General features: G+C 40.3%; 1 protein-coding gene across 8 annotated transcripts in view; it reads left to right on the top strand.

The window, feature by feature from the left end:
* GMIP (GEM interacting protein) overlaps positions 1-16791 on the top strand; it is a 100173-nt gene extending 83382 nt beyond the window's left edge. For 4 of the 8 annotated variants that reach the window (XM_058167487.1, XM_058167492.1, XM_058167490.1 and 1 more), the window contains exons 15-21: positions 570-730; positions 1742-1930; positions 2468-2605; positions 4905-5083; positions 11692-11968; positions 14004-14112; positions 15246-16789. In XM_058167487.1, coding sequence (XP_058023470.1) covers positions 570-730; positions 1742-1930; positions 2468-2605; positions 4905-5083; positions 11692-11968; positions 14004-14112; positions 15246-15661 — 1469 coding nt within the window. In that variant the 3' untranslated portion in view covers positions 15662-16789. Of the gene's footprint in view, positions 1-569; positions 731-1741; positions 1931-2467; positions 2606-4904; positions 5084-11691; positions 11969-14003; positions 14113-15245 lie in introns of all 8 variants that reach the window. The other 4 variants (XM_058167488.1, XM_058167489.1, XM_058167493.1 and 1 more) reach the window with 4 other exon arrangements.
* The last annotated feature ends 231 nt before the right edge of the window (positions 16792-17022 follow it).

Below are 17022 nucleotides of genomic sequence, written 5' to 3'. Positions count from 1 at the left end.
CCTTCCATTGAGGACCTGTACGAATCAAGAAGAGGGCCGTAAAAATATTTACAGATCCTTCACATCCAGGACATAAACTGTTTCAACTCCTACCCTCAAAACGACACTATAGAGCACTGCACACCAGAACAACTAGACACAAGAACAGTTTTTTCCCCGAAGGCCATCACTCTGCTAAACAAATAATTCCATCAACACTGTCAAACTATTTACTAAATCTGCACTACTATTAATCTTCTCATAGTTCCCATCACCAATCTTTACACTTATGACTGTATGACTGTAACTTTGTTGCTGGAAATCCTTATGATTTATATTGATATATTGACCATCGATTGTGTTGTAAATGTTGTACCTTGATGAACGTACCTTTTCTTTTATGTACACTGAGAGCATATGCACCAAGATAAATTCCTTGTGTGTCCAATCACACTTGGCCAATAAACTATTCTATTCTATTCTATTCTATTCTATTCTATTCTATTCTATTCTATTCTATTCTATTCTATTCTATTCTATTCTATTCTATTCTATCTAATAGAGAATAATGGACCTCATCCTCTTTTCAGATCTAAATGATGTTACATCTGAAAATGGCTTGTCCCATTATCAGTTTAAAAACATAATCCTGTCAAGTGCTGCTCAGACTCATCGGCTGAGAAAACTGAGGGGCCCTTCAAAATGCAGAGAGTGTGAGAACTTCATGGTCAATGGTATCGAATGTGAAGAAGTAAGTGAACATAAAGGGAACCGTTTTCCTGCAAAATGGTCAAACAGCCTCCCACTCTCATTAGTGCAACGTAGGACAAAAACATTGGTAGTCAAAAAAGGTGTGAAAGTAATTGTTATTTAGGCTTCAATGGCATACTTACATTTATGGAGGTAAGCACAAGAAAGCTAACTCTTAAATAAATAGGTATACATCTAAATCTATTAAATTAATTCAATACTCTGCCGTGAGATGCAATCCACTGAGCATGAAATCATATCCCCAACCCATATTAATCCTCTAGTAGTTACATATCTTTCAGTGGGACTTGACTTGACTGCTGATTTGGAAATGTAAGAATAACAGGCATAGGAAAGATCCAGTATCTGTTCTGACTTGTAATGTGCCAGGTGGGTGCAGGAATAAAGGAGGCCAGTCCCATCCCAATTGGGATTAGATCTAGATCTAGATCTAGATCATGGTTTGTTGTTTGTTCATTTCTGGCCTTATGACAAGCATCTCTGCAGATCCAGTGTTTAAGCTGTGGTCATTCAAAATGATTGCAGAGATTGTCAAGAGTAGTAAGTATCCGGGAGAATATTCATTTCTTTAAGATACAATACATTTTTGAAACAGTGTATTTATATTGTTGAAGAATAGTAAGAGCTGAAAAAACTTGAAGCTTTTAGTTTCAGTCAATATGTTCCTGAATGACATAATCTGAATTAGTTAACATATCTTTGGCCCATTATAAAAAACACACTAGGCTAGAATTTTGAAAAGGTCCAACTTTTGTTCTTTCCTTCTGTGTTCATTGAAACTCAGCAGACATTAAGCATCAATTTGAATTTTGGATCCACTTCTTCAGTTCAGTACTGGGAAGAATAGACTTCATGTTTCTATATAGTAAAGCAAGAAAATGTGTTATGTAAGTGCACAAAATGGTGGCCGTTTACAAAAGATCAAAATATTGTGGTTTAAGAAATAGCTATTTGTTAAGACTGATCCAATACTTTGGGGTTGCTTTCACAGTGTCTGTTGACCTGCCATAAAAAGTGTCTGGAGACTCTTCTCATCAATTGTGGTCATCAAAAACTGCCAGCCCGGGCATCGCTATTTGGAATTGACTTCAGCGATGTGCCAAGGGATTTCCCAGAGGAGGTGCCATTTATTGTGATGAAATGTACATCAGAGATAGAAGCTCGTGCCTTGGGAGTACAGGTAACTCATTCTTCTATGCGTACATTCCAAGTTTATTCCTGTTTCAAGATAAGAGCAGGAACAAAATTTTCATTCCCATTCCTAATACAAAGATGGAATTAATTAAGTCACCTATGCATGCTTTATATTAGTCCATTTCTTTGGAAGCATACAATTCTTCAAAAATGAGAATGGCAAGCTGTTTAACATGTCTGACTATACCTTTGTCTGCATATAGAACAGAATTTACATCTATTGTAATTTCAGGATCCTTACATGTATTGTTATTGTTACATGCTGGTTTTTCATCCTGCTGTTAGCTCTGAATTTCAGACTGAACAAAATATATCTCCAGGTTTCTGAGCTGGCAGAAGTATATTTTCTATACTAAATTAACCAGAGTTTGGCATGCTAGCATTTCAGACTCTCCTCCACCTGCATCTCTGTATTTCTGAATCAGATCGACGTTCCGGTTGTCATTTGGGCACCTATGTATATGTGTTGTTCATCAAACCGGCTTCCTCTGATTTGGTCTCTCTTTGCCTCTCCTCAATGTAGGGAATATACCGCATTAGTGGGGCAAAAGCACGCATGGAGAGATTGTGCCAAGCCTTTGAGAATGGCCGAAGGTTGGTGGAGCTGTCAGAACACTCACCTCATGACATCACTGGAGTCCTTAAACATTTCCTTAAGGAGGTAAGGAATGAAAACAGAGAGCACCCTTAGCACCCCATTTCCCTACAGCTGAAAGTGGTTTTCTGAGATGTGTCTCTTTAGCTGTGGGAGTTCGCAAGGTACATTTTTCCAGAAACACACTGATATTAAAAGACAGCTCAGAGTTATTCCTTCCCTTATAATAAACATCTTGCATTGCCCCCAGCTTTCACAATCTGAGGGACTCGTATATGCTGGTCTAATTTGATTGACTGATTGACTCATAGACATCATATAAATTGCAGTTTGCCTAATATTTTCCAGATGTACTCTTATATTTTTGCAACTATTCTTATTGCCCTTGGTTTTTTAAAAGCACAATCTCTTTCCTGGTTTGCATCGGAGAAGGATCTTCATTGGCAACTAGTTATTATTTTTTACTTCCATTCCCATTTTACAAAATTTTTTCAAAAAATAAGGTTCTGATCTTGGCCTCCAGAGAACGAAGTCCATTCACTGTGCCGTATGATGACTGCTTAGGATTCGCTCCTCAGTGTTCTCTTCTGCAGACTATACATACTCTGTTCCTTTAACCATTTTGGATAGGATTTGGTTTCTTACCGTTTTGGTAGCCATTCCCTGAACTCATTCCATGTGCACCTGGCTAAGGCAGAGTAAAGTGGGACAATACTCCTGTGATCTGGACTTGTTCATACATTTACAGTATCTGTCGTGTCCCACTCCTCCGCTGACGGCCGGGTCAGGGAAATCCGAATCAGGCGTGCCTCTGCAGCTCTGCCAAAGTTCTCAAGGCAGGCAGGAGACCAGAAAGTGATTTCAGCAAGATAAGGTAGACTTTGCCTGACTCAGAGAATGCCAGAAAGCAGATCCTTTATATAGGCCATGGGGTGTGGTTCCATGACTCAGCACTTATCCCGGCCTGCCCCTCCCTTCCTTCTGTTGACGCCGCTTATCAATTCTCCTGAAGCGAGGGTCACTCCAGTCTGCAGCTGTTGGTAATTGACCTTCCTCATGCTCACATGCTGTGTGGGAGGGGGAGGGGTCTAGTTGCTCCATTTGCCTGGGCATGGAGCCAGGGCTGGGGGCGCTTCTTCTTCCTCAGCCTGTCAGGGCATGGAGCCAGGGCTGGGGCCGGGAGGCATGCTAGGACATTCCTCAGCGTTCGGAAGCAGATAAGAAGGCCCCGGCTGCGGGGAAAGCGGACGAGGCACAACAGTATCTATATAGCTGTCCATCTGAGTGCACAAATCTGCAAAGCTCACAAAATATATCCTCAAATTTGATTCAACTTTTTAGTAGCGGCATCATACTGTTTCATGTTCTACTGGTGATTTACAAAAGAAACATCCCATTTCTTTTGACATGTACAAGTAGTCCTCGATTTACAACGGTTTGTTTAGTGACTGTTCAAAGTTACAACGGCACTGAAAAATGTGACTTACGACCGCTTTTCACAGTTATGACCTTTGCAGCATCCCCATGCTCACGTGATCAAAATTCAGATGCTTGGCAACTGATTCATATTTATGACGGACGGTTGCAGTGTCCTGGGGTCATGTGATCCCCTTTTGCGAACTTCTGACAAGCAAAGTCAATGGGGAAGCCAGATTCACTTAACAATCATGTTACTAACTTAACTGCAATGATTCGCTTAACAACTGTGTCAAGAAAAGTCGTAAAATGGGGCTAAACTCACTTAACAAATTTCTCACTTAACAACATAAATTTTGGGTTCAATTTGTAAGTCAAGGATTACCAGTAGCACCATCAAATGAGGTCTCCCATTTTTATTCTTATATGTTCCATTTCTTCTCCCCACGTGCAGGCTTTACATTTCACCCTGTTAATTTTCATTATATTTACTGTATTTCAGCCCATTGTTAAATTTCATCCCATTTATTCCAGCTCAGTTATGCTGTAACTTGTCTAGATTTTTTTATTATCATTTTTTTCTTTCTAAAAGTTAGTTGTTCCTCTTCATTTTGCGCATGTATGTCTGAGATCATAAAGGAAAGATGTAAAATTCTAAAAAAAATTGAAATGCATAGAATTCTGCTGCATAAAAGATAGCTCATGGTATGGGCACATCTTCCTTAAGGGAGATCATTAAAGTTCAACAGCTCTGTTTATCTGACATTCTCAAATTTGGAACTCTTGTTTTAAAATATATATGTGATGTGAGAACACTGAGATAGAACTATTCTCTGAAAGTGGGATAACATGGCAGGATCTAGTAATGTTTGTGATCAAATTTAAACCCAAGGAATCTGCACCAGTAAAATATTATGATGCATATTTTGCATTTTTTTTTTGGCTACAGCTTTCCAGCCCTGTGCTTCCATTTAAACTTTATGAAGATTTCATGGCTTTCTCAAGAAATTTGCAAAAAAGTGGGGATAATTCTGAGACAGATCCCATCAAGACCACCAAGGATTTGCTGAGCAAATTACCAGCAACAAATTATAATACTATAAGGCATCTTATTGCTCATCTGTACAGGTAATGAAAGAAATAGCATTGAATATGCAGCTTTTGTCTTGTAGGACAAATTAGCTGTGTTAAATTAATCTGATCTGGATATCATTTTTATTGCCAACAAATCAACTGTAACTTTTACCAGTGAATTCTAATCATACCCTTTTTTAAAAAATTGATGTAAGTTAAGAAAATGGGGCAGTGACTTGAATAGAGCAAAAAACATTATTTTAAGTGGCACAGAAGTATATTAATGGAAAGTATGAAAAAGGACATTTGGTAGAATGATGAGGTGAAAGACATTAAGGGTGAAAAAAAATGCATATATGAATATGATTGCTGCAGAATGTAAGAATAAAAGGAAGACAACCTGTAGAAAAAATTTGAACCATTTTACAAGTATAGGAATGCATGATCTCACTCTCAAACTGTAATTGGCAATTCCCCCCCAATCTTTTATTGTAGTGGTATTGCCTCCTCCTCTTTAGTCAGTCATTGCACCAAGCCCTTTGTTCTTGGCTGCTGGGTTATCCGCCTCCTTTTGAAGGGAGGCTTTGCTGTCATAGATGGGTGAAACACTGCATTTTTGTCCTGCCAGTTTCCCCTTTAGTTGGAGTCATAGGAAGAATGATAAAAAAATACACGTTTCCTTTCTCTTTTCCTTTTTCCTCCCCACTGGTCCACAGCTGGATGTGCTAAATGGGAAGATTCTGAATACAAAGGGAAATCAACTAAGGGGCTGATACAAATGTCTTTCCATGAAGATCCACATCCTCAGACCCACCCAAAGAAAGACAATGCCCAGTGGTTGTTTTTCTAGCATGGGTGAGAAGAGTAAAGTACTAGGGGAATCTATCAATCAGGTCTGGACAGGACCATCTGGACAGGACACCTGGCAGCATCATTTCCAAAAAGGAAGAAATGGAAAACAATTTCTTAAGCCAGTTTCATTTTTGGCTGGTTTCTGCACAGGAGACAAGTAGCTTAAAACAGAGCAATAAAATTAGAAGAGGAACACAAAGTGCAATGCAGATAGAAACTTAAAGTTGTTTTGGAAGTGGATAAAAACAGCTTAAGAAGCCTCTAGCATGGCGAATAGAATTAAGAATAAAAACAATGGAATTATTTTCAATGAAATTGAAACCAGAATCTTTTAGCTATTTAAGAATATGTTGCTGCAAAGAAGGATAATGAAATGTCATAGGGTGGGACTGCAATAAATATTATGTTAATGTTCAGGAAAAAAATTAGAAAGGAAAGTCAGAAATATTTTGAGAATAATGAAAATAGTAAAGCAGCAGGTATTTTTTCTTTAGATATTTTTATCCCACATTTTATAAATAACTTAAGGGAATGGACATAACTAATATTCCTTCCTCCTAATTTCCACAACAACCCAGTAAGGTGAGGTGGGCTGAGAGAGCAGGGTAGGTCCAAAATCAACCAGCCAGCTTTCATGCCTAAGATGGAACTAGAACTCACAGTCTCCTGGTTTCTAGCCTGGTTCCTTAAGTACTAGACCAAACTGGCTTTCTAGGTTTAGATAGTATATTTGAGAGATAAAACATTAATGTAAGTTGTTTACACTGTGCAAATTGTATGAAGGCTGCGTCTGTGCCTAACAACTGGAAGAATACTATACTTTAATTCCCTTGTAAAAAAGGAAAGTTAGCAAGCAGGAGTAGACTTGCATAAATGGAATGTTTTCTTTTGGAAGAAAGCCTTCAGAAATGGGACAGTATAGATGTCAAGGAAGACAGGCTTCCTGGAGGTTGATATTTCCCTGTGCGTGAGTTTCCAACTCAGGCTGGCAATAGATTTGGAATTCACAAAGGAAAAATGCTGATTACTTGGATATCATATTTCATCTATGTATCCCTGTATGTGTGCATGCTTCTGGAATCTTCTGCCTCCTCCTGTGACAACTTCCCACTGCAGAAGAGGAGAAGGTGGGAGAGTGCGTGAAATGTCATCGGTGACAATAGAGATGGCAGTAGGACATTTGGGACAGAATGCTTCGAAACTGGGAAGCCGCAACCCAGGATGGATCCCTGGCAGTCTTTGGAAAGAAGCAATTTTTCTGGAAGGTGCAGAACCAAGAAAGCAGAGGGAAAAGTTAGAAGCCATTTTCCTTTCCGGTTGCACATGCTGTTTCTATCCAGCCTAAAACAACCATGAGCTGCAAGAAGATAATGTGTATTCTATTGTATGCAGCCAGCAATTTGCCTATCTTGCTGCAAAGGTGCAATCAAAGGACTATTTTTAGGGTTAGACAGAAATCTCAGGAGTGAGAGGAAAACATGATGTTTCGGTGTCTGCAAGAGCTTTGAATTACAGTGCCATCCATCCATTTTTGAGTCTCGAGAAAACTAAATGAGCATGAAATTTGCTGTCACTTTTGCACCCATATGCTGCCTCTCTCATCTCTGCTCCCAGTTGTCTATGGAGATTCTGAGTCATCCAGGTCATGGTTGTCCCAAAGGTGCTTTTTTTCAAGAGGCAACAGGATTTTCTTGTTTTTCTTTGAAGATGTTTCACTTCTCATCCAAGAAGCTTCTTCAGTTCCTGGATGAGAAGTGAAACGTCTTCAAAGTAAAACAAGAAACTTCAGTTGCCTCTTGAAAAAGCACCTTTGGGTCTGCTCCCAGTTACTGTCAATCACCTAATTTTCCTCTAAAGTGATAAAACCCAACAGATTTTTGACATCTTGAGACTGCCCTTGCAGAGAATTGGAATACGACTTCAGCAACAGAGTGGTCAATGTCTGGAATGTACTACCTGACTCTGAGGTTTCATCCCCAAACCCCTAAAATTTTAACCATAGACTATCTACTGTTGACCTCACCCCATTCCTAAGAAGTCTGTAAGGGGCGTGCATAAAAACAACAGTGTGCCTACCCTCCCTGTCCTAATGTTCCCTTTAATTGTATTCATTTTATGTATTCAGTTCATGCTTATACTTATATATATTATTTAATACGTACTCGATAAATAAATAAATAAATAAATAAATAAATAAATAAATAAATAAATAAATAAGGGGAAAGATGTTACAGTACAGCTAAAAATGACATTTATAATTACATTTTTTAATTTATAATTACATTTTTATACCGCACCATCTCCCGAAGGACTCAGGGCGGTGTACAGCCAATATTAAAATACACATAACACTATGATATAAATATAATAAATAAACACTATTTAAAAACAATTTAAAAACAAATATTTAGTGGCCGAATCACTAAAATGGTCGAAGACCGATTAAAACCCATTAAAATTTCGCTAAAATACATTCTTAGACTAGTCCCGCTCGGTGAAATAATAAAGTCTTTAGTTCACGTTTGAAGGCCCGGAGGTCGGGGAGTTGGCGTAACCCCGGAGGTAGCTCGTTCCATAGGGCTGGTGCTGCCACAGAGAAGGCCCTCCCCCTGGGGGCCGACAACGTACATTGTTTGGTCGACGGCACCCTGAGGAGGCCCACTCTGTGGGACCGCACAGGTCGTTGGGAGGCAATTGGTGGCAGAAGACGGTCTCGCAAATACCCCGGTCCTAAGCCATGGAGCGCTTTAAAGGTGGTAACCAGCACCTTGAATTGCACCCGGAAAGCTACCGGCAGCCAGTGTAGGCTGCGCAGGATGGGTGTTATATGGGAGCAACGTGGTGCCCCCTCTATCACCCGCACGGCCGCATTCTGGACTAGCTGGAGCCTCCTGGTGCTCTTCAAGGGGAGCCCCATGTAGAGAGCATTGCAATAGTCCAGGCGGGAAGTGACAAGGGCATGAGTGACCGTGCGTAAGGAGTCCCGATCAAGGAAGGGGCGCAACTGGCGAATCAGGTGAACCTGATAAAATGCTCCCCTGGCGACAGCCGTCAAGTGTTCTTCTAAGGACAGCCGATCGTCCAGGAGAACGCCTAAGTTGCGCACCCTTCCCCTGGGGGTCAGTATTTCCCCCCCCCCCCAGTCAGCGATGGCATAAGCTGACTGTACCGGGACGCCGGAACCCACAGTCTTGGAAGGGTTGAGCTGGAGCCTGTTCCTCCCCATCCAGACCCTCACGGCCTCAAGACCTCGACGGCTTCGTTGGGGTGGTTTGGATGGAAATGTACAGCTGTGTATCATCAGCGTACAGATGATAATCCACCCCGAAACCACAGATAACCTCACCCAGTGGCTTCATATAGATGTTGAACAGGAGAGGCGAGAGAATGGACCCCTGCGGCACCCCACAAGTGAGGCGCCTCGGGATCGACCTCTGCCCCCCTGCCAACACCGTCTGCGAACGGTTAAAGAGATAGAAGGAGAACCACCGATAAACGGTGCCTCCCATTCCCAATCCCTCCAACCGCTGCAGCAGGATACCAAGGTCGATGGTATCAAAAGCTGCTGAGAGATCTAACTGAGAGGAACTTCCCCTGTCCCGAGCCCTCCAGAGGTCATCCACCAACGCGACCAAAGCCGTCTCGGTGCTGTACCCAGGTCTGAAACTGGACTGGAACGGGTCTAGATAAACAGTTTTCTCCAGGTGCTGAGGAAGCTGATATGCCACCACACTCTCAACAACCTTTGCCAAGAAACGAAGGTTGGAGACTGGACGGTAGTTCGCTAATACAGCTGGGTCCAGGGAGGGCTTCTTAAGGAGGGGCCTCACCACCACCTCTTTCAAGGCGGTGGGGAAAATGCCCCCCACCAAAGAAGCGTTGGTAACTCCCAGGAGCCAGCCTCGTGTAACCTCCCGTGTGGCCAGTACCATCGAGGAGGGACACGGGTCCAATAAACATGTGGTGGGATTCAGCCTACCCAACAACCTGTCCATGTCATCGGGAGTCACAGGTTCGAACTCAGCCCAGATAAAACTCTCAAGACTCGTCCCCGCCAACCCACCTGGATCTATCCAATCAGTGTCCAATCCGTCCCGAATCTGAGCGATTTTATCAGACAGATACTGTACAAAATCCTCAGCACGCCCCTGTAAGGGATCCTCTCGAGCCTCCTGCGTAAGCAGGGAGCGGGTCACCCTAAACAGGATGGCTGGGCAATTATCTGTCGATGCGATGAGAGCAGAAAAATAGTTATGTTTCGCCGCTCTGATCGCCACTAGGTAGGTCTGAATATGCGACCTCGCTAGTGTTCGGTCGGGTTCGGAGCGACTGGACCTCCAGGCGCTCTCTAGGCGTCTTTTCCGGCACTTCATCTCTCTCAGCTCCTCATTATACCAAATGACATGCTCATTCAGGATAAGATGAAGACCACATCAAAAAATGAGCTTTTCTGAGGATATGTTTCTGGCATGGTTAGATGCAAGAGACAACCTAGTCAGCTGCTGATCCAATTCTACAGAGGAATTATTGAGTCTGTCATTTGCACCTCTATAACTGTCTGGTTCGGTTCTGCAACCCAACAAGAAAAACACAGACTTCAGAGGATAATTAGAACTGCAGAAAAAATAATTGCTACCAACCTGCCTTCCATTGAGGACCTGTATACTGCACGAATCAAGAAGAGGGCCGTGAAAATATTTGCAGATCCCTCGCATCCTGGACATAAACTGTTTCAACTCCTACCCTCAAAACGACGCTATAGAGCACTGCACACCAGAACAACTAGACACAAGAACAGTTTTTTCCCGAAGGCCATCACTCTGCTAAACAAATAATTCCCTCAACACTGTCAGACTATTTACTGAATCTGCACTACTATTAATCGTTTCATAGTTCCCATCACCAATCTCTTTTCACTTATGACTGTATGACTATAACTTGTTGCTGGCAATCCTTATGATTTATATTGATATATTGATCATCAATTGTGTTGTAAATGTTGTACCTTGATGAACGTATCTTTTCTTTTATGTACACTGAGAGCATATGCACCAAGACAAATTCCTTGTGTGTCCAATTACACTTGGCCAATAAAATTCTATTCTATTCTAATTGAAAACAAAGCAAAAAAGTTTTTTTTTTGTTATTTTGGATATATTACAGCAGAGGTAGAAATTAATGGATTTAACTGCCCAATGCAGATAATAGCATGGTAACACAGAATTGGTTCTGGAGTAACACAAAAAACCATGGTGAAAGTTCTTAGTCTGGTATAAACTATGGTATGAAGAAGACGTTTGTAGAATAGAGGATGGGATTGCTGAAATACATAGCAAGAACCAGTAGGAAAGAAGAGATTCCACAATTGTATGTTAGCACAATTGTTTTCACACTGATACGATGAAGTGAGTTGTTTCTTATTTATTATATAGGGGAAACATTCTTCCTTCCAGATGACAATTTGCTGAGATACTGCATTGGTTGACGTTTATGTTGCTACATTTTATTTCTGATCATTTCCGCCCCTGCACAATTATTGATGTAAAGTTGTATAATGGCTATTAGTTAATGTGTATGTAAGAAAGTGTGTATTTTTTTTACGTGTAGATGTATGTATGTGTATATGTGTGTATGTGTACATACATACATACACACATTTGGGATAGGATCTCTGGTAAGTGACTGGCATGGCAACTGCAAAAACCAGCTGGAAACACAGTTTGGAATCTATACGCCATTATGTTCTGAAATGAAAAACTATTTTGCCCAAACTTTCTAACCATTTCTAACCCTGTATTTTTCTTTTCAAGGGTGGCTGAAAGATATCAGGAGAACAAGATGTCCCCCAACAACCTGGGCATCATCTTTGGTCCTACTCTAATCCGCCCTCCCTGTAATAATGATGTGTCCTTGTCATGCCTGGTGGATTCAGGATACCAGTCCCAGTTGGTTGAATTTCTTATCCTGAACTATGAAAAGATATTTGGGATGGATGACCTGCCTTGTGACTGTGAAAACTCTTTGAAACAGGAAAATACTAATGAAGTTCTTACAAGCAATCAAAGACTTTCCAATGCATCTTTTGAGGTAGGAATCGGGGATGGCCTGGCCTTAAGTGAAATAAATGAGCCTCTTTGAGCCATAGACTGAGATAAATGGAAAACTGGATTCAAGCTACCCAACCTTGAGTGGCTATGGGCTTTTAGTCCTCTGGGTCCAGATGATATTTCATCTGACTTTGGATGGGCTGGCACTCCCCCAGACGGAGCTGGTGTGCAATTTGGGATCCTCCTGGACTCACAGCTCCTGCTCTTTGCCCAGATTGGTCCAGTATGCCAATTGCACCCCTTTCTGGACCAGAAGGTCTTGCACATGATTACCCATGCCTTGGTCATCTCCTGCAATGCACTCCTAATGGGACTGGCCTTCAAGACCACCTGGAAACGTCAACTGGTCCAGAACATGGCAGCACGCATGGTAATGGGTGCCTCTGGGTTTGCACATATAACACCTCTGTTGCTTCAGCTGAACTGATTTCCAGTTTCTTTCCAGGAGTAATTCGGAGCATCTTTAAAGTCCTGTATGACAGAGGGCCAAATTACTTAGGGACCACCTTTCCCTAAGGACATTTACCCATCCTACAAGATCAGATAGGGTGGGCATACTCCTAGTCCTTTCCTTTAGATTTTGTCCTTTTATAGGAGCTAGGAAGTATGCATTTTCTGTGGCAGCCCCTGACCTATGAGACATTCTGCCCCCTGAAGTTCAACAGGCCCATAAGCTCTTAGCCTTCTCTAAAACACTGAAGATCTGGCAAGGTGAATGCATATCTTGGCTCCAACTTTTTGTTTTTAACGTGATTGGCTTTTATAGTTTTAATGTGGTTTTTATCTTGTTTTAATTTTTCATTGGGAGCCATCATGAGTTTCTTATAAGATGGAGCAAGGCTATATAAATGTTTTTAAAAACACTGCCACTTTTTTCATTGTGCATAAAGCACATGGACAGCCATTCCATGGTTGTCTCTCTAAGGTGGCCCTGTGTGATATATTCCAAAGAAGCTATAAAAGGCTGCATAATTTAAGAATAATAATAATAATCAGCTGTTAATTGTTATTAGTATTAATAATATCATAGTTAGAGGAGATAAAGGGAACCTATATAGGAATTGCACTTCATTTTACCCAGACAATAATCCTGTAAGCTAGGTTGTTGTTGTTGTTGTTGTTGTTGTTGTTGTTATTATTATTATTATTATTATTAATTAAACTTTTATACCACCCTTCTCCCGAAGGACTCAGGGCGGTTTACAGCCAATAAAAACATATACAAGACAAAAGTTAAAACATAATTAAAAAACTGATTATAAATGGCCTAATAAAATTAAAACAATACAAAACCACTCTAAAAACCCCACTAAAATTTCCCATCAAGCTAGTCCCGCACGGTGAAATAAGAAAGTCTTGAGCTCGCGTTTGGAGTAAGAATGAGTTTCCTTGGTTAAGTCCCTGATCTAACCCCATAACCATTACACCAAAGATGTAATTCAAATATGTAAGAGAAGCAAACGAGAACTAAGAAGAAATTTCCTGACAGTTAGATCAATTAACCAGTGGAACAACTTGCCTCCAGAAGCTGTGAATTCTCCAACATTGGAAGTTTTTAAGAAAAGATTGGACAACCAGTTGTCTGAAATGGTATAGGGTTTCCTGCCTGAGTAGGGGGTTGGACTAGAAGACCTCCAAGGTCCCTTCCAACTCTGTTATTCTAAATTCTAAAATATAGATTCTCAGTGTTAGCAGAACTAAAGGGCTGAGTGGATATTCTGCCATTTTTGTTTTCTCAAAATACATCTTTATTTTTCTATTTAAAGGTACCATTAAAATTATTATCATAAATAGAAATAAAAATTTGAAATACAAGGGATGTTTTCTGTTTAGAAAACCTATAACACTGTTTTTGTTTTTCAAAAAGCAGCACAGATTTTACTCTAGAAAATAAAAATGTCTAATATCACCCTACCAATCTCTTCACACAAGCTTTCTTGCTGCAATTACAGTAGGTAAAATTGGTGGAGGAACACAATTCAACTCATTCATAGCATTTTTTTTTCCCCGAACAGAGCTCTGCCTCCAAGCTATGTTTGGGTGAAGATGACTGTGAAAGTGAGGACAGCTCCTTCACTGAGGTCAAGCGGAAAGACAGCATGGAGCAAACTGTCAACCCCGTAGGTAATTTTTCTTCTATAGCAAACCATTTTTTTAAAAAATATAATGTTGAGAAATCTTCATTCTCTCCCAAATGATTAATTATCTAAAATATCATCTTCTTCAGGATGAGAAACGGCAGCATAAGGCAGTTCTGAAATTCTAATTAATTATGCCACTAAACTGAGTTAATTAGGATGATTTTGTCTTCCAAAATCCAAAAGAGTTTTGAAAAGTGACAGCATTCTCCTAAAGGATACACAGCTACGGGATATCTTAATGCTGAAATTTATAAAGGTTTAAATTATGTTATATGAAAATCACGTATAGATACAAAATGGAAAATGATCATATTTACTTACCTGGTTGCAAAGCTGACTTGGTTTAATTTAAAACAATTCTATGTAGGTAAGGCCAAGGATTTTCATGTTTCCATCAACTATAGCCCCCTAAATTCTTTGTAGGAGTAGATCAGGTGGAGCTAGGAGGCAGAGTTAAGTGCATCATCAGTTTAGAGTCTTTGCATTCCCACAAGTGATGGAAGTCCAATCCCTCCTGAATTCTGTTGATTTTTATCTGGCAACAATTCAGTTGACCAGATTCTTGTGTATCGGCTTGAATAAATCTCCTATACTGCAACTTTTCTAATAGTCCTGATTCTTTCTATCTGACATTCTTTGAAGTAAAACTATGGCATGTTTTGCAGAAGTGTCCTGATTAACTATTATGTAAAGGAGGATGTTGAGGATGGAACTTTTGGGCAGGTTCAGCTGGTCTCTTAAGTTTTACGATAGTAAATAGCATTAAATGATATGAATCTGAGATGCAGATACATCAATAAAAAATAAAACAGCTATAAAACATAGATGGTTGATGGATTTGGTCCTTTTATGAAATACCTATAACAGAGTTTGTGGCACATGCAAAAAAACAACAACAACACTGCTGCCCTGATTGTAAAAGATCTGTATTATCTTATATCAGTCAAAATGTGTAGAGAGGGTGGATAATAAAGTGCTTCCTCAAAGAATCCAGCTAATCTTTCATTGCTTTTAGAAAAAACACCCTGTACCTTTAAACTCATGGGCTGCTGGGGGATACATGGAACAAATTGCCTTTCCTCATTCTTTATCAGATTCTTTTTGCTTCTCATCCAGAGCTGAACAGGACAAATGACACAGAATTGCAAGACTTTATACTTGATCCAGAAGTTACTCTCAACCCTCAATCCAGGGGACGCTTCAACCGGATGCCAGTAAAACACCCTCGTACCATCATCCCCAAAGTTTCCAGTCTGTCCCTGCTGACTGCTGTTTTGTCTAATTCAGAGGCAGCCAGTAGCCGGTTGGAGACAAGCCCAAATAGACGCAGTGCCTCACCTGATATCTCTGGAAAGCGTAAACATTTTTCGATCACACCAGAAACTGCTAGGATTGTCTCCAAGCTGCAGGCTCAAAATGGAACAGAAGATTATTATCAAGCTCAGCTTGGGGCAGCTCTCCAGGAAAAGCCTCTGGATGCACTGGTAGAAAATAAGACTGAATCCCGAGCTAAAATATTGCTTGGGAAATGAATTGGACAAAGGGCTAAAATCCCAGTTCTTGGAGATATTCTGAAATGCATACATCACAAAACATCAGGGCACTCTAGTGTATTTGGAGAGCAAACAAACTGGCCCTGGCTTAGTCTAGGAGGAATGAGGTATTTATATGACTGTTTCCGAAGAAAGGGATGAAGTAGAGCTGAGCCACTGAGATACTAGAAACTGTAAACCCCGTGAAGCAGGCTTTCAAACAGGGAGTATTACTGCAAAGTACTGCACTGTGGAGAAGCAAAACATTCCTAGGGAGAGTGGTAGGAATTTTGCAGAAATGGACAGAGCCTTGGAAATATCTGGTACGCCTATTCCCAGTGGCCATATTTGTGCAGTATGTTAATACATGGTATGAGCGTTAAGATGGTTCAGGGTTATGTTTGACAAGGATAATGTGACTGTGTTGAAACCAATGATGGACGTTCTTATCAGATTACTATCAGAAAAAATGGCATATATCCAGAAAGTAATCAAAATGATCACTAAAGAAAGATAAATTCTATGTAAATTGTGCAAACACCCCCAGCCACCCTTTGAAATCTTGAAATGCCATTTCTCTAGCTTCTGAGCAACAACATGTTTAGGCATTATCAATCCTGGAAATGTACTTGTTTTAAAAAATGAAATTTATTTTTGGGAAGCTGAGTTCTGTATTAATTGTATGTATCTGCGCTTTTTATTATCCGTTTGTACAGAATGGTCTAAAAATAGTATTGGCAAAACAATGTAGTGGTTCTCTACTGAGAATTGCTAATATTAGGAGGAAAGTATGAATGAGTGTATATAAGAAGGTAATGTATGTTTCTTGTAGAGAATGCCTGGATAAGGAGATGGGGCAGGGCAGGTAGATGGTTGATGTGATGTTGCTGGAATATTTTCTTATGAATATGTTAACACCTATAAGGTTCTCTTTGTGTAGAGTTGTCAGTAGGACATTAGGCATGAATTTTTACAGGCAACTTCCCACTATATATATTTCTTAACTTCCATCAACCATCTCTTCTCACTTTTTGTATAACATAATTGGTTGAGCGTAATTGGTTGAGTTCATACAGTGCATTAAATACTCTGGTGTGTTTTAATCTTGATTTGATTAGGACGCTCTAATGCTTGGTTTACACATGATGCTAAGGCCAAAATCATGGTTTACAAACCACAAAGTGTGTTTATACCTAAACATAATGTGTTTACAACACTGTATGAGAATTGTAAAAGAAAGAGTTGGTAAGAGGACAGATTGAAGAAGCCATGGCGGCCTCAGCTCCCAAATCAATAACAGATGTGTGCTTGATCGTTATGGGAATCTACCACTAATTGAAACTTCTGATTCTATGTATATG

The sequence above is a fragment of the Ahaetulla prasina genome, chromosome 2 (assembly GCF_028640845.1).
Source record: "Ahaetulla prasina isolate Xishuangbanna chromosome 2, ASM2864084v1, whole genome shotgun sequence".
Taxonomy (NCBI): domain Eukaryota; kingdom Metazoa; phylum Chordata; class Lepidosauria; order Squamata; family Colubridae; genus Ahaetulla; species Ahaetulla prasina.
Note: the sequence above shows the minus strand (reverse complement) of the source record. Positions and strands in the feature narration are given on the sequence as shown.